General features: G+C 51.8%; 1 protein-coding gene and 1 pseudogene across 6 annotated transcripts in view; one reads left to right on the forward strand and one right to left on the reverse strand.

The window, feature by feature from the left end:
• Rph3a (rabphilin 3A) overlaps window positions 1-15,031 on the forward strand; it is a 76,538-nt gene extending 61,507 nt beyond the window's left edge. For all 6 annotated transcript variants that reach the window (XM_057763976.1, XM_057763974.1, XM_057763973.1 and 3 more), the window contains 11 exons: window positions 162-248; window positions 1,359-1,547; window positions 3,800-3,879; window positions 5,472-5,546; window positions 5,795-5,904; window positions 6,603-6,729; window positions 7,666-7,722; window positions 8,388-8,542; window positions 9,752-9,833; window positions 12,384-12,480; window positions 13,169-15,031. In XM_057763976.1, the coding sequence (XP_057619959.1) occupies window positions 162-248; window positions 1,359-1,547; window positions 3,800-3,879; window positions 5,472-5,546; window positions 5,795-5,904; window positions 6,603-6,729; window positions 7,666-7,722; window positions 8,388-8,542; window positions 9,752-9,833; window positions 12,384-12,480; window positions 13,169-13,299 (1,190 nt within the window). In that variant the 3' untranslated portion in view covers window positions 13,300-15,031. The remainder of the gene's footprint in view (window positions 1-161; window positions 249-1,358; window positions 1,548-3,799; window positions 3,880-5,471; window positions 5,547-5,794; window positions 5,905-6,602; window positions 6,730-7,665; window positions 7,723-8,387; window positions 8,543-9,751; window positions 9,834-12,383; window positions 12,481-13,168) is intronic.
• A 1,823-nt stretch (window positions 15,032-16,854) lies between these two features.
• On the reverse strand, window positions 16,855-17,599 carry LOC130872219 (myeloid leukemia factor 2-like; annotated as a pseudogene).
• Between the last annotated feature and the right edge of the window lie 199 nt (window positions 17,600-17,798).

Here is a 17,798-nt window from a genome sequence, read left to right on the forward strand (position 1 = left end):
TGCAGCCACTGAGATTCACCAAGGAGAAAACAGAGGGACCAGAGAAGGGCAGCCTTCCGTGGAGCCTCATGTATTTGTGTGTGTGCGTGTGTGTGTCTGCGTGTGCATGTGTGTGTGCATGTTTACGTGTGCTTTATGCTGTCTCCTTCTTTGTCCTGCAGGTTTGAGGCGGGCTAACTCAGTGCAGGCCTCCCGCCCTGCCCCGGCTTCAATGTCAAGTCCGGCACCTCCTCAACCTGTGCAGCCAGGTATCTGCCATGCAGCCAGCATGTGCCTTGGTGTCCCTTAGCAGTGACCTCAGTTCCATCACCCTGCAGGACTGAAACAGGCTGAGCCATGAGCTCTTTTTAGACCCTGGGGGTGAAGGAGGCCCTGTGCTTAGGGCAGGACTGTGGCAGAGGGGTGGTTGGTGGGAGCATCCTGTCCACTGTGGAGGGGCAGGGCTGGGACAGACACTGAAGTATGTCCTCATCCCCACCCCCTTTCCCTCCCCTTGCAGGGCCCCCTGGGGGCAGCAGGGCTGCTCCTGGGCAAAGCACAGGCAAGTGTGAACTACCCTCTCGGAAAACACATTTACTCGGTCTGTACCCCAAGACCTGTCTGAGGAGGCCTAAGCAGCCCACTTTCTAAACCCCTGAACTGTCCACACCCACAAGCCAGCTCCTGCGGCTCAGAGTCCAGACTGCCTGGTCCTTCACTTCCTACTGTGTTACTCCTGGCCAACGACTAAACCTCTCTGAGCTTCATTTTGTTGGTTTGTTTGTTTTTATGAAGTGTGAGTCAGGCTAGGACTTCCCTCACAATCTTGTTGGGGAGACTAACCAAACTAAAACAGTTTAAAAAAATAGTTAAAACAAAAAACCCAAAACCAACCAACCAACCAAAATCAATTAAAAAAAAAAAAACAAACAACTTTTCGTGAAGCCTGATTTGTGTTTGACTCATCATAAGCAAACTGATTATTCCATGACCCACATACAGGCCTCAGGTGCCTGGTTGTTATGGTTACAAGGTAACCATTTTCTTTCCATGGGCCTTCATTGTTTAATGCAACTAATACTGATTGCCAGAGAAGCACCTTTGAAACTTAAGGCTCAGAGATGTTAAGGAACTGGTCCTACATCCCACAGCTGAGGTTAAGATCAATGCCATCCGGCTGAATCCACACTGCTGACTGGCCTCCCTGGGGTCTGGCTTGCTTTTATCCAAATCATTCCGGGGGCTTGACTATCACATGCAGATTCCAGGACCCCTGATTCTGAGTGCGGCCTGGGAACCTGCATTCTGGAAGCTTCCTCCAGCCGCATTGCTGTGACACAGACTCAATACTGCCTCTTCTCTGTCTCTTATCCCCACAGAGGCCACTCTAAGCGACTCTGGTTATCCAGGGGCTGTCGCCCCAGCCCGGGAGGAGAGGACAGGACCCGCAGGGGGCTTCCCGTCAGCTCCCCACACTACAGGCCCCTATTCCCAGGCGGCCCCTGCCCAGCAGCCGCCACCTGCAGAGGAAGAGGAGGAAGCCAATAGCTATGACTCGGATGAAGCAAGTAGGTGGCTGGGGGGGAAGGAAGCATGCTGGGAAAAGTCACCCCGAAACCGAGCTTGGGATGGGGCGGGAATGGGGTTCTGGATTCAATAGACGCACCCTCACCGCTGACATGTGGACCCTCAAAAACTCTGTGGTTCAGGGCCTTGCATGTGCTGGGAAAGGGCTACTGCCCTCTGCTTCCCAGTGCTGGAACGGCTGATGAGCGCCACCGTGTGGTCAGTATTGGTACCATATGTCTTATTGGGCTAAAACACAAGGGTGCATCTCATTGAGTCTTTTTAAGCCTCTTGTGGGGTTTCTTGAGGTTCTACCCACATAGCAATCGCAATCTACCAAACAGAATTATCTGGTGGCCCACAACACCCCCCATACAGGCATGAGTTCCTGCAGTGTGTCTATCATCTGACATCATTTTTTTTCTCATGAGTGGGATCACTGCAAGATCACTCAGTGATTCAGTAGGTACATATTGTGTCCCTCTTAAACTCAGACCTAGAGGCCCAGGGAAAGATAGACAGGCAGGCAGGCAGGCAGGCAGACAGACAGACAGACAGACAGACAGACAGAACCCTCAGGGTGTTTTTTTTTTTCCCCCATCAGCTATGGCTGAAGCAGCCAGGACATCCTGTGGATGCTATTGGGAGGTGGGGCGACCTGGTTCGGACACCTAGCCCATATTGCTTTCTGTGTAGGCTGATGGGAGGGTAAACTGAGGCACCTCAGGGACAATGCTTGGTAAACTGGACACTGCCATGATGGTGTTGTGATGAACACACATGAGAAATGGCAGCAGCGTCAACAATAGAAGGGGTGGAGGCAGGAGAGTGGGTGCTGGTGGAGCAGAGATCCAGGTGGGCCTCCCTTCCCACCAGGGCCAGCCACACTCCCTACGTCCTGTCCCTAGTGAGTGGGAATGGGGCATTCTCCCCTCTCATTCTGCATATAGTCTTAGAAAGGGTCCCTGCGACTCAGAGGTGGCCATTTAGTTAGGGTTCCTATTCCTGTGACAAACGCTATGGCTAAAGCAGCTGAGGAAAAAAGGGTTTATTTCCACTTACAGCTTGTAGTCCATCAGGGCAGGAACTCAAGCAGGGCAGGAGCCTGGAGGCAGTAGCTGATGCAGAGACCATGGAGGGGTGCTACTTACTGGCTTGCTCAACCTGTTTTCTTATAGAGCCCAGGACCACCAGCTCAGGGGTGACATCACCTACAAGGGCTGGGTCCTCCCCATCAATCAAAAAATGTCCCACAGGTCAGTCTGGTAGGGTCATTTTCTCAACTCAGGCTCCCTCTTCCCAAATGACTCTAGCTTGTGTCAGGTTGACAGAACTAGCCAGCGTAGCCAGTGAGTGGAGGGACTGGCAGCCCACCACAGGGTTCTAGTCACTTGAAGGCCACACTTTATGATAGAGCAGGTGTCTCCTTTGACTCAGAGGCTCTCCAGAGTCAGGGGTCTGTGGTCTCAGGGAAGGGAGAGGGGAGCCCACCTGCCTTGCCATCCTGGCATATTCCATAACTGCCCTCCTCCATCCTTGTCCCGGATGCTCTTCTGTCCTCAGTCTCCAAAGTGAGACCTCTCCCAGCCTCCAGGCTGCCCTGGCATGAGCTCAATTGCAGAGCTGGTTTCAGCCGGCTTGACTTCTATCTGTTTTTCACCTGCTCATCTTTGTCATCTACAAGGACTTATTGCTCCAGGTGCTAGGACATTGGGACAAAAAGGCAACAGGGGAAACAGAGTCAAAACTATGAAGGAGCGCTTTGCATGCTGAGTGACGTCACCAGTGGCTGCTTTGAGGACACAATCAGGGAAGGCTTCTGTAGGAAGTGATTTTGAGCCAAGCTGTAGAGCCTGAGGCCATGAGCCAAGTGAGCGTGAAGACAGAGCATTCCCAGCAGGAGGAACAGCAAATGCTGACATGCATTCGTTCCTTCAGTGCACATAGGAGTACCTATTATGTGCCTTGTGCACAGTAGGGACATGGTAGTCAATCAAGAGCCCTAACCCTTATCCTCAGGGCACTCTCAATCTGGCAGGGGAAGAAGTCACTATTCAAACACACACAGAGATAATTGCAGAAGACTCCCAGGAAACAGGCCAACCAGGACAGAGTATGAGATCAGGGCCTGGTCCGCCCTCTCTCCTGTGGTCCCAGTACCTAGCTGAGGCTGGGCACATGGGTAAGTGCCCAGGAAATGTTTGTGGGTTGACTAAACAAATGTTCTCTTGGCTCCTGTCTCTGTTGCCTGCAGCCACACTGGGTGCCCTGGAATTCAGCCTTCTCTATGACCAGGAAAACAGCAACCTGCAGTGTACCATCATCAGAGCAAAGGTGCGTGGGGACTCCTGGGGATGCTCTGGTTTCCTAAGAGACGGGGATGAGTCCCAGGCCCAGCTCCCGCTGTCACTGACCTGTGGCAATGACAAGATGTGAACATGGTTGTCATCAACCATGGCAGACTTCCTCTTGGGATGCTCCTGGGGCTGCTTCCTGGGAGTGGAAGGCCGCTTGACTGTGAGGGTCACTTAGGCCACCCGTAACACACAGAGGGGATACTGCAGGTGCCACTAAGACTTGGTGACTCTGAGTTTTCTGCTGATGTCATCGTCTGCCAGGGGCAGCAGTGAGGTAGGAACTTTGGCTGTGGATACTAAAAGATGCTTTTGTGCCGCAGCAGAGGGAGGTGCCACAGCAGCAGGCTGCATGGAATGTGAACTGAATGAATTCTAGACCTTGAGGGACCCAGGCTAAACTTAAGTCTGGGACCCCAGGAAAAAACCAGCAAGATCTGGACCAGAGTCCCCTGGAGTGACTGCTGGCCCAGGACACTTTGCTGTGTTACTTGAGAAAGCAGCTGACCCTCTCTGACTTATTGGGAGAGACAGTGGTGTCCTTCCTTCAAGAAAGGCTGGAAAAACTGAATGCAAAGTGGCTGGCAATTTGTGGGTGTCTAGGACAGTCCCCTCTCTGCCTGCCTGTGGTGAACATGACACGACCCTCTTTTCACTCCCCAAATGCCCCAGTTTGGAGGATAAACAAGAACCACCATGCTTAAAGAAATTCCTGCATTGGCCCACCCAAGCCTAAGCCATTTTGGGGGGCATGCCCATACTGGACCCCTACTATGTACTCGACACTACAGTGAGTGAGCCCCTACTGTGTTCTGGACTCTACAGTGAGTGATCAGGTGGATACTACTCTCTTCCCTTCTATGTTGGTGACCAAGTGAGGGAGGCATTTTTATTCGCCCCATTAGTCAGGTAGGGAAACTGAGGCCAGAAAGCTAATGCCTGGGGTTACATCCCAAATATATGAGGCTCATCTTCAAAGGCAAGATTTGATTCTTTACTCCCTGAACCCCACAGAGCTGTGGATATAAACCCCACAGAGCTGTGGATACTATTGGCCCCATCAATCAGATGAGCAAGTTGAGGTCACAGGATTCCTACCTAGCCTGGGTGGGTGGACAGTATCTGAGATGCAGAACCTTGAGGGTCGCTCAACTCATCTCAGCAAATGATGCTGAAACCACTTTCTCCTGGTCTTGGAGGGACAAACAGTGTGAGCCTCATCCTCCAAGTGTGGAGAAATTGAGGCCTCAAATGAAGGCAGGGGTCAGGCCCTGGATTCAGGAGTGTCTCTGTCCCCAGCCACTCCTCTCTGGTATTTATGGAATGTCCTCTCCGTCCCTTTTACAACACCCAGGGGCAACTGTGCTAAGACCTGCCCCACTACTCCACTCAACAGCGTGGAAACAGGCTCAGAGAGGCCGCACAGCTAGGGAGTGGTATGTTGTTAAACTCTGTACCTGATGCCCCACGTTATCTTCATGATACAGTATCCCTCTGTTCTGTCCCCACTGCTGCGACAGATGTTATCCCCTGTTGAGGCTGACCATCTTGTGCTGCCTCCTTCTTTTGCAGGGACTGAAGCCCATGGACTCCAATGGCTTAGCGGATCCCTATGTGAAGCTGCACCTGCTGCCTGGGGCCAGCAAGGTACACAGCAGCCCAGGGGTCTGCATCTCCCCTCTGAGAGCTTGTAGGCATGGAGGACACTGCGTGTGGACTCAGGAAACATCCCCATGTCCCTGCCTCAGAAGGAGTGGTGTCATTTCTGCTATAAGCCATGTCTATCTCCACAGAAGTCACCTGTGCTTTCTCACTTAAGGGGATGTTTGAGAAGGGTCTCCAGGTTGTCTCTACTGATGGGTGCCTGTCTGTCTGTCTGTTTCTTCGGTCTCTAGTCCAACAAACTTCGTACAAAGACCCTACGCAACACGCGGAACCCTGTGTGGAATGAGACACTGCAGTACCATGGCATCACAGAGGAGGACATGCAAAGAAAGACACTCAGGTGGCTACAGGTGGCGGTGGAGGGTGGGACTTCAGCAGGAACCATGAATTCAGGGGCCTAACATGTCTAGATGCACACGGCTGTCAGCCTATGTTGTCCAGGCAGCTGTGCTAGCCATCTGCACAAGCTCAGTACACACTGAGGGGTTTTGTCCCTGAATGTGTTTGAGTGCAAAACCCACAGTTGCATGCATAGCTGAGATTCACAGGCATGGTGCTGAAGAAGCAACAGAGAAGGGTAGATAAGCAAACAGGGTTGTGTGGCTGTCATCCCAGCACTTGGAAGGGCCGAGGCCAGCCTGGACTACATAGTGAATTTGAATCTAGCCTGGGCTATATTGCAAGTCCTACCCTGGGCTACATTGTATGTATGTGTCTCAGTAAAGGTGGTGTGCACTGTGTGGTCACATTTACACAGGATCAAGTGCTGGCTCATGGCCCCTTGCAGGCAAGAGTGGATGAGTCTCTTAGGGTAAGGGAGGGTCTAGGGAAGGACACTGACTGAGGACCTCCGGCATTGGAATGTTCTAGCTCTTATGTGAGCAGTGGTTATATGGGATCATGACATGCATAGACCCCTCAGGCTGTGAACTGAGTCTCTCACCGGACTGCAGGGAAACTGAGGCCACACCCAGTGCCTCTCACCCAGGTACATGGGGGGCTCAGTGTCTATTGCTCTTTCTCTCTGGCCCATGGCAGGATCTCCGTGTGTGACGAGGACAAGTTCGGCCACAATGAGTTCATTGGCGAGACCAGGTTCTCGCTCAAGAAGCTGAAGGCTAACCAGAGGAAAAACTTCAACATCTGCCTGGAGCGGGTGATCCCGGTGAGCTGGGGATGCCACCTTCCTGATGTGCTGTGTGGGCTCAGGCAGGGGCTGTGGGGCAGAGCACCAGGCGGAGGTGAGGGGACTTAGGGTCGGGGAAGCAAATGGCCAAGGTCACCCAAGAAGCAGAGAGGAAGCTTAGGGTGGGAAGCGTACCTGACGGCTGGGAAAGGGTGTGTTACTGGGCACTGGACTGTGCTTCTACAGCCAACTCTGTGGCTCACACAGAGCAAGTCATGAAAGTCAATTCTGGGCATGAGGTGTCTCTTTGGGACCCTGTCTGGTAGCAGCTGGTGGTTCTGGCTTCTTTTTCTTACTCAATGAATCCAGCTACTCAGAACAGTGGTTAAGTTTGTGTCTTTATCACCACCAGCTACTGAGTATGTCTGTCCTGCTAAAGTGGACATGGCTGTCCAGGGACATGAAGGTAGCCAGGTAGGCAGGTGTCTGAGGATTCACCTCACTGTGCTGCACTAAGGACAGGGGCCTCATCAATGCTGTCTCCTCCACTCAGCTGTCCTCATCTCTATAGTGTGGGAGTTGAGTTTAATCTGTAGTTCACAACCCTGCTTCTCAGAGCCTTAGGATCCATCAGAAGAACACCAGTGCCACTCAGGAGAAACATCTGATAGGCCAGATCCCAAGAGCTCTGAACTACACAGCCCAAGCGAATGAAGACTTGCAGTTTATGTGTGGATGCTCTGTCACTTGGACCGTCTGCTGGTCCTCTCTGATCTTTGGTGTCGCCTTCTGTAAATTGGGGAATGCAGTAAAACTCAAACACAGCTGCTGCTTCCATCTTGACAGTTAATGCTGTGTAAACATCAGTGAATGGGAGAGTGTTGGGGTGCACAGCCTACCTTCATGGCTCTGGGCCCTCCTTGGGCAGGGGGATGAGCCCCCAAGGTTACCTTCTCATCCTGTCTCCTCCCACAGATGAAGCGTGCGGGGACCACAGGGTCAGCCCGTGGCATGGCACTCTATGAGGAGGAGGTGAGCTGACTGTCGGTGGGAAGCCCGATGGCTCTGTTGAGACCACCAGGGGCCACTTTTCTCTCCTCTTCCTCCCATGTCCTCCTCCTCCTCCTCCTCCTCCTCCTCCTCCTCCTCCTCCTCCTCCTCCTCCTCCTCCTCTCTCTCTCTCTCTCTGTCTCTGTCTCTGTCTCTCTGTCTCTCTCTCTCTCTCCACAAACTGACCTGCTGGCTCATGGTTGGAGAGGGAACGTCCTTCATCCACAGGATCGGGCCATAGGAAGAGGGGACGGTTCCTATTCTTGCACACCCATGTTCTGGAACCTACTTCACACAGCTTCTGCTGCTGGCTCTACAGATGAGAGCAATGGCATGCTCATCTCTTTGTAGGGACATGAGGCCAGTCAGGTCAGGGGTTAGGGTCAGCATCTGTCAAGGTCAGTGACTAGGATGGAGCCCAGCTCCAATGAATGATCCAAGTTTGGGTTCTGCCCCCATCTGACTCAAACTGAGCTCTGGCCCAATGAGCATGCGAGAGCCTAGCCTGGGGCACACTGCTGTACCCACTGTCCATGGTGCTGACTGACCCCATAGCTGGCTGTCGCCCTCTGCCCTCCACAGCAGCCTCCCACCATTACCACCCACATCTCCCGCCTTTCTGAGCCCTGTCCTGCCTTCACATGCAGCAGGTGGAGCGAATTGGCGACATAGAGGAACGTGGCAAGATCCTGGTGTCCCTCATGTATAGCACACAGCAGGGCGGCCTCATCGTGGGCATTATCCGCTGTGTGCACCTGGCTGCCATGGACGCCAATGGCTACTCAGACCCCTTCGTCAAGCTGTGAGTTGGGCAGCACCCCTGGGAGATGAGAGAGGATCTGAGCAGACCCCCTGGGAGAGAGAGGATGAAGACAAGAGACACCTCACTATTAACCACTGAAGCTCAGAGAGGGAAAGAGTCTTCCCTAGGTCACACAACAGCTAAAGTATGCCCATCACAGACTGAAAGTGAGGCTGGAGCATCAGGAAGTCAAACAGTGTGATGCCAGCCACATGGGAACCCTTGTACCTGCCCCTTCCTAGAGTGACTGGCATAGTGATCCCACTTATGACCCAGGAGTAAGCTGCCTATGTCCCCACTAGCTCAGATTTCCACCATCAAAGAAGCAATGTGGTTTCATTCAAATTCACTATAGAAACACCCAAAATATCTGGGTGGTGGTGGCACATGCTTTTAATCTCAGCACTTGGGAGGCAGAGGCAGGCAGATCTCAGTGAGTTCAAGGCCAGCCTGGTCTACAAAGTGAGTTCCAGGACAGCCAGGACTGTTACACAGAGAAACCCTGTCCTGAAAAACCAAAACCAACCAACAAACCAACCAACCAGCCAACTAAACAAACAAACAAGAAAATAGAGGAAAAAAGGAAGGAAGGAAGGAAGGAAGGAAGGAAGGAAGGAAGGAAGGAAATACCCAAAATATCTCAAACTTGGGGCTATTCTAGCAATATTGTCAAATCTGCTCCCCTGGTGACCGCTGGAGTCAGATGTCCCCGCCCCGAGAGGGCTTTAGCCCTCTATGCTCACTCCTATAGAAAATGGCATAAGAGCATAAGCAGCCTTGGTTAGTGGAATGCTCATCAGCCGTTCTGATCATTAATGTCTGCCAAACCCTGTCCCCCCGCCAAAGTACTTTTTACACCCGTAAGCTACTGGTTGAGCATCTACTGTGTGCTAGGCTCTGTGCCCAGCTCTGAGAAAGAGCTTCTTGAATGGAGGAAACAGTGTTGTGTGCAAAGGCCGTGGGGTGGAGAGGAGGATGAAGGAGGGGCGGTCGGTCAAGAGCATGATGAGAGAGAGAGCTCGGGTGGAGCTGGGACCCAGCCACATGGACAATGGGGCCATGGGAAGAGCTTAAACTCTCCCCTGAGGTCACAGGAAGCCAGCAGACAGCTGGCCACAGAATGCCACGAGGGGCTCAGAGCAGGGCCCCCACCGTCCAAGGTGTCACCAGTGTTGGGTCACTTTCTGACATACGGTTGTCTCTTCCCAGCTGGCTGAAACCAGACATGGGGAAGAAAGCCAAGCACAAGACTCAGATCAAAAAGAAAACCCTGAACCCCGAGTTTAATGAGGTAAGGCTGCTTCCATCTTTGTCATACTGGTGGAGACTTCCTGCCTGTGAGAGAAGATTGAATCCCTTCCAGGAGAGTCCTGACTGCCTCAAAAGAGCATTTTTTTTATCAATAAGCTTGAGTTATGTCCGAAGGAAGGGGATGGACTCCCTGCCGCAAAGCCCACCGCTTGAGAACGCTGCAGGAGGAAGCTGTTTTCAGATACCGACCTAAGCCACCCCCAGTGTCTTTCCTGAGCCATGTGAACATGAATTAGATCAGCGGCACCCTCAGCCAGCTCTCTCGAGTCTCACTCACACATGCTCCCTCCCCTGTGTTCTCAAGGCCGCCATCTGGGCTCAGACCATGGGATGTTATACCTGAATCATTGCAGTATACGCCTGCTCCCTCCTCCAGGCCTGACACCCGCTCCACATAAGAGCAGAAAACTTGAATACAAATGTATTCAAGTGGCTGTACCACCCTCTGCCTCTTTTCCTCCCTGACCAACTTTTATCTATGCCTCAAAACACAGAATACGTGTGACCTCCCCCACACAAGCTTTCACCTATATCTCCAGAGTCCTCTGTCCCTCCATCTCACACCAAACCCCTGCTTCTCCATTATCCGTTGCTTCTCCATTACATGTTGATAAGCCAGCCAGGCAGGAGGGGGTCGGGTGTCTGTCCCATCAGCAAAGGACTGAATAAGGTGTATGAAGGAATGCAATTGTAAGCCCACCTACTTAGACAGCCTCCATTTCAAAGCTCAAACAAAGGGGAAAATATACTCTCAGGGTGCAAGGAGACCAGGGCTGAACTGGACCCCCAGCCCTGAGTTCCACCCTGCCCTGCTTGGGCTGTCCCACCACCCCTGTGCTCTCCCCCTGACCTTGCCTCTGAGTTACTAATACTGGATTCTACCACGCTTTGTAAGTGGGGGAGGGATGTATGATGGGTTTGAAAACCAGCACCCAAACACTTACTCAGGAGACCCACACTGCAGCTTGCCCTACCCTCTCTCAGAATCTGGACAAGCCAAAAAATAAGAAATTTAAGTTGGAGGGTGGGGGCAGACCAGCGAGGCTAAGGCAGGAGGTTCAGAAGTTCAAGGCCATCCTAGACTATCTAGCGAGACCCCAAGACACTGTCTCAAAACAAAGCAAAACAAAAACATCATCTTTCCCCTCCCCTGGCCTCAGAAGTGACTTTTTTCTGAAGCAACAATAGTACACACTTCTGAGTTTTAGAAACGTGCAGCCAGATCACTTATAGTTCATCTGACGTCACTGTATACACCACAATCAGAAATGCATTTCCTGGAAATTGTCCTATGTAGATTGTCATGGATGGATGAAGTGACCTTGCCCCCTGGATGCCAAAGGTGGTGCCTCTAATGACTGGAAATTAGAGGCAGCTTACACACTCATCTGTGAGGGACCAGGTTATAGCTAGACAGTCACTAAATGTTACCATTAACATGGGGGTGTAGACCCAGAGAGATGGCACAGAGAGAACGGGCCCTGATGGCCTGTGTTTGTTTGTTTGGTTGGTTGGTAGGAGACTCACACCAGTGGTCCTCTGACCTCTATACGTGAGCCATGGCTTGCAAATACACAGAAACACGTGAATATATTTTCAAAGTGAGGACATTTAAGGCATTCTTTGTTCATTTGTGTTTTTTGAGACGAGGTCTTGCTTGGTACTCCTGGTTAGCCTAGAAGTCACTCTGAACTAAAGCTGGCCTTAAACTTGTGATGATCCTCTTGCCTCAGCCTTCCAAGTGCTTGGATTAGAGACATGAACCATCTCATCCACATGAAATATTTTTGGAAAATGTGCTAAGTTGGTTTTTAACATAGGTTACAGAGTAAAAAGAGGAAACCTAAAAACTTTAGGTTTAGGATTCATTGTTGTTGATTTTTTTTAAATCACACATCAGTATAAATGAACATGGGCAAACCCAAGACAGTGACTGTTCTTGGGTGGCTGTGGATAACGTGTCATGGCTTCCACTGACAATGGGGTTCTTGGGTACCTGTAGATATCATGGCTTCCTTCCTTGTTTGTCTGAATAATGAACATGTCTGAATTTTATAAGTTGGCAGGAAAGTTGCTTTTAAAAAAAACCATATTGTTAAACTTAGTGGTGGCTGAGGCTGAGGTAGGAGACTAATCTATGAGTTCAAGGCTAGCCTGGGCTACACAGTTGAGTTGAGGCCAGCCTGAGATAACTGAGTCCCTGTCTCATAAGCAAAATCAGACAAAGACCTCTGCCTGGACTTCTGTCAATCCCTAAATGCTAAGTAAGGTCCTGTGCCCTCTCAGGAAGCCTCCAGAAGGGCTGAGTTCACCATTCTTGGTCAGTGACTGCCCCAGTACCAAACAGACCCAGCTGCCAGAGCCACCAGGATTTATTGTCCTAAGGAGTGTTTGTTGGAAAGACATGACAGAAGGAAGAATTCTTTGCTCCCAGAATGCCTTGCTCCAGGGACTCCTCAGGCTCCTTCCCTAGCTGCCTGTGTTGGAGGCTCTGGGGATTGTTGCTCAGCCCTCCCTATCCTGTTCACAGGAATTTTTTTATGACATCAAACACAGCGACCTGGCCAAAAAGTCCCTGGATATCTCAGTATGGGACTATGACATCGGCAAATCTAACGATTACATCGGTGAGTACCCCGGTTCTGCGGATAGCCCCCTCATCTGGCTTTCCACAGAGAGGATGTCTTACAGGGATGGGGAGACCATGATCACACCACTCCATCTGCCAGCAGTTCTGTAGGCTCAGAGCTAGCCTGGGACTCAGGGTCCTGACTTTGATCCCACCTGGATGTGCCTTTACATGAAAAGGTACACACCATGGCAGGAGAGCAGAGAGCGCCCTCTGCAGGAAGCAAGAGAGCCCTACCCCCAATCTCTATGCAAGTTCCCAATGAAAGCTTTAACCTCACCAGTCCTTCCAAATGCCAAGGATAGACAATCCCAAGTGTGGCACAGGGAGAGATTCCAGGCAGGGATCAGGGTGAAGCCGACCCTTTGGGGAGCAACAGTGACTGCCCAGTATGTGGAGACCATGCAGAAAAATAAAGTAGAAGCTGGGCAAAGATTTGCAGGGGGTTTGGCTTGGTGCTGCAGTAAAGAGCAGAAGCAGGTTCCTGAGGTTCAGAGGGTTAGTGATAATAATAAAGGTGATGGTTACATAGTAACAGACCACTTCTTAGGGATGGGCAAGGCTGGCGATGCCACTGCTTGGTGGCCATCTTTCTCACAATTATACTCTTGAGTCAGGGGACATGAGTGGCCACAGCATCCCTCTCCACTGACCTGTCCCTCCCTTCCTTCTCTGCTCATCCCCAGGAGGCTGCCAGCTGGGGATCTCAGCCAAGGGTGAGCGCTTGAAACATTGGTATGAATGTCTGAAGAACAAGGACAAGAAGATTGAACGCTGGCACCAACTGCAGAACGAGAACCACGTGTCAAGTGATTAGGACCTAGTGCCCCAGTGTCCCTGTCTCCACCTTAGTTGCTCTCCCCTCTCAGAGCTTTCCTTGTTACCCTTGAGTCTTTGATGTCTCCCCCACCTCATACTGCTGCCAAAGACCTGCTCCCTGGGCTGCAGTGTCTGTATGCGAGCCCTTTCTGGTCCCTAGGGTAGGGTGGTGGGAGTGGGGAGATCTGACCTTGAACCCATACAAGGTCATTCCCTGTGTCCTGTCTACATGTCACTTTGGGCATTGGCAGACCCTCAGACTGTAGGGACCAGCACAGGGATAGAAACTGTACATTGAGGCTGCCTCTGTCCCCCCTCAAAACATCCCAAGAGCAAACAGACCCACCCCGACTTTTAGACATACCAGGAAATAGACATACAGAATACACAGAGGGTCTGTACCTCTCTTCCAGGAAGATGCCCAGCTGCTTCCTAAGAAGCTAACCTAACCTTTCTAACCTCCTCTGCTATCTCTTCTTGTACCTTCTTCCTCCCTGCTCACCTTCCAGCCTACCAATGCCCCTCACCCACCCTCCTGCCCTCCTGCCCTACTGCCTCTCTTCTCCTCTCCCCTCCACAGTGGGGGATGCGAGAGGCAGAGCCTCCCCTCTCCTCCCTGTGCCCATTGCCAGCCTGGTCAGCAACCTCACAAGCTGAATAAACCTGGCTCCATAACCCTGAAGTCACATTTTCCATTGGCATGTCTGGCTGTCCTCAGCCTGGGGGCTGCAGCGGGCACAGCCTAAGTGCATGGCAGCCTCCTCCAGCACTATAGACACCTTGAGGTTCAGGGTCTCTTTCTCATCCCTAGCCCCCCAAATGGGCACAGGTGGCACAGAGCTCTGGATCTGAGGTGACCTCCCAGGCTACACATTTCACCCCTTTTTCTACTCTTCAGCAATGAACAGACTCATTGCTCCCTCTCCCACTCAGAGCCCTGCTGTTCTCTGTCTCTCTTCCCCAAGGTTCCTGGGGGCGATCAAATAACAAGAACTCTAATCGGGACAGAACACTCTTGGTCTATCACAAATCAAGAGGAATGTGGAGTCAGGCCATCATCCACGCACGAGAAGAAAGTCTAGTTTTTCCCACTTTGATAGTCTTTCCCCCTCAGCGTCGAAGCCCTACCTCACCCCACTGTGGCCGTCAGACTAAGACTAAAAGCTCTCATTCCCACGCACGAGAAGAAAGTCTAGTTTTTCCCACTTTGATAGTCTTTCCCCATCAGTGTCCAAGCCCTACCACACCCCACTGAGGCCGTCAGACTAAGACTAAAAGCTCTTATCCCCAACTCAGTCTTGCTTATTTCTTCCAATGTCCCTTGGGATACTGCCCCCCTCCCGCCCAGTGACTTGTGCTGTTCCTGAGGGACTCTTGTGTTACCCAGAAATGACTCTCTTCTGGAATCAGGCTCTCTGCCTGCCCCAAGGTGGTTGGCTGTCTCTCACGACCATCTTTCCCCTTACCTTTGACTCTGTTTAGTCCCCGCAGTTCCCGTGCTCTGCCCACTTCCCTGTCATGGTTGCCCTTAGGAGAAAGCATGCTGGCTGTGTCGCCCAAGCCTGATGCTGGTTCTGGCTCTGGACTCGGAATGCAGCCTGCTCGAAGCGCCCTGATGCCCCTGCCCCTCCCCCACACCCCCTTTAGGTAGAACACGCGCCCCTGGGTGCATGCACGATGCCCACTGCCTTTACTTTGCACTGATGTAGCCAAAAATAAAGTAGGAATATCCAAGAAAGTGGCCGTCCTGCTTCTCTTCCTTGGTGGTTTCTAGAAGTTTCTTCTGCCTTCCTACCAGGATATGTATTGGCTTGGGGATCACAAGAATTTATCGGGGTGCAGTGAAGAAAATCAGCAGAGGTGCTGTGCTGTTTGACTGATTTCATCCTGGGTATAGGCAGATTGGCTCAAGAAACCCAGTCCACCATCTTCTTAGAAGCCAGGTTGTGGGAACCCACCAAACAGAGGGCATACCTTCATCCCCACCCTCCCATCTTTGGAGAAGTACCAACAACCATGGAACCAAGTATACTGAGATCCTGGGATCTGGGAAGATGGTTCAGTCAGTAAAGAGCCTGCCTGGCAACATGAGGACCAGAGTTCAGATCCCCAGAACCTATATGAAGAGTCAGTTGTGAGCCAGTGGGTAAAGGGTTCCTGTCGCATGAGCCTGGAGACCTGATTTCAATCTCTGGAACAACACGAAAGTGTAAAGAGAGAACAGACTCCACATAGTGTTCCTCTGAGCTCCACATGCATGTCATGGTACAATGCTCTGCCCATATCACACACGCACGCACACACACACACACACACGCATGCACGCACGCGCGCGCGTGCACACACACACAGTAAAGCTGGGCGTGGTGGTGTGGGATTATAATCTGAGCACTGGGGAGGGAGAAGGAGGAGAGAAGCCCTGGTGATCAATGAGCTCCAGGTTCACTGAGAGACCTTGCCTCAAAAAATAAGTAGAGTGCAATAAAGAAAGACACTATCGTCGACCTCTGCCCACCAGTTACACACATGTACAGACATATATATAACCCCCCAACACACACAACTCCCCACCTCGAAACAAGACTCGAATGGGGGCCTGTTCAATTCATTAATTTATCAAACAGCTGAGAAAACAAAGACTCAAGGAATGGGAGGGAGCTGGGCCTCCAGACTCGCAGCCCAGTGCTCAACATAAGGGCAGCAACTAAGGATTGCATAGACCGTCCAGTACCACCTGTGTGTTCTACCACCTCCCATCTCACAGGGAGCCTTCACTGATAGACCCATATTCCACATTCTCAATGTCCCCAAAGCCAGATAAATAAATCTAGAAAAATCTGCCCGCCCCTCTCGACAGGGTCTCATATAGTCCAGGACAACCCTGAACTCCCCATGCAGTCTAGGCTAGCTCTGAACTCCTGACCCCCCACCTTTACCTCTAGAATGCTTGGATTGGTTGCAGGTGTGTATGACACCCTTAGTTCCTCAAGAGGATTTTAAAAATTTTTCCATTCTCCTTTATTCCATAAACACCTACTTACAAGTTTAACAAATCATTTGTTTTTATAAAGACAGAGAAGGGTACAGAAAAGTGTCTTTTTGTGATGTGGGGTGGGAGAAGGGACCAAGAGTTGGGAACTAGTCTGCTCCCTCCACAGCCTTCACAGGACTATGGCATCTGCAGAGCAGGTGGGCAAGGGTCCAGGGGAGCTGAGGGATGGTGATCCCTAAACCCAGAGTTTGCACCCCAAAACCTTCAGTGCGTGGCAGGGGTTCAAGGAAGATGAGGTGGCTTGGAGATGGAGCAGTAAAATGAAAACTAGTTAGTGGATACAAGATGGGTGGGGTCATCATGGTAAGGGGAGAAAAGATGGAAAAAGTTGGTAGGGGGCAGTAAAAGGTTCTCCCTGAGATCCCCAGGGTGAGGTGGGGGCCAGCTTGCTGTTAATTTAATATTAAATTGGGATGAAGTTGGGAAGGACAACGTTATTTCACGGGATGATCTCTCAGCCTCTCAGCCTGTACAAAAGAGACTGAGAGCCTGGGGCCTTCATCAGTCATAGCAACGGGACTGTGGGGAGGAGGAGTCCTCAAGTCACTGGACAGCCAGGCAGGGAGGCCCCTCGCCCCCTCGTCCTCCACCTGCAGATGCCTCATGCCGTCGAAATTCCGGAGGACGCTGCTGCCTGAATCGGGATGTCTCCCTTCGCCATTCATCATCAAAGGTTGCGGCCTGACTTTCATCCAGGTTGATGGATGTAGTTCTGCTGTTCTTCCTGGTCCCCTGTGCAGTGATTTCGGGAGCGAGCTCTGGAGGATGTGAGCCCTGTCCCGAATGTGATGGCCGATAGACATCTGCTCTAGACCACTGTCTAGACTCCCGGACAGTCCTCCTTGTCTCCTGGATCCCGCCTGGGGCGGAGCACATCTCAGACGTCTCCTGGTAAACTTTCAGGGCTCCACCCCCAGTGCTGGAGCAGGCGACAGTGGAGGAAGAAAAGGCCTGGCAGTTGCCTCCCGCGGCCACGTGTTACTGTTCCCAATCATGTCATTCACATCCCAAACGTGCCCATGAAGCCACCAGACATTCCCAACATCCCAAAGGGAGAGATAGCCCCAGCCTGCATCCTGTGGCTGGCAGGCCTGGTTGCTGGCATGTTACCATCTGTGATGCTAAGAAAGGGGCTATATCCAAAGCGGCCTGACAACATGTGGCGCATATGCTGACGGTGAATTGCAAAAGGGTCCATCAGGAACATGGGATCTTCAGGCTTCTTGTCCCTCATGAAGCAGAACATCCTGATCTCAGCTCCAGGGGACTCCACACGGTCGGTTCCCCACCACCACCTAGGCCACCCAGCCGGCCTCTTCTGGGGGAGGGGGGCGCTGCAGGAGCTGCTACCTCCGTACCGCCCCCACCCCCCGCCCTCAGCCCGCGAAGCCGAACCTCCCCTCAAAACTGTATTGTGTCCCTGAAAGACAAGAGCCGTTTATTGG

The sequence above is a fragment of the Chionomys nivalis genome, chromosome 3 (assembly GCF_950005125.1).
Source record: "Chionomys nivalis chromosome 3, mChiNiv1.1, whole genome shotgun sequence".
In the NCBI taxonomy this organism is placed as follows: domain Eukaryota; kingdom Metazoa; phylum Chordata; class Mammalia; order Rodentia; family Cricetidae; genus Chionomys; species Chionomys nivalis.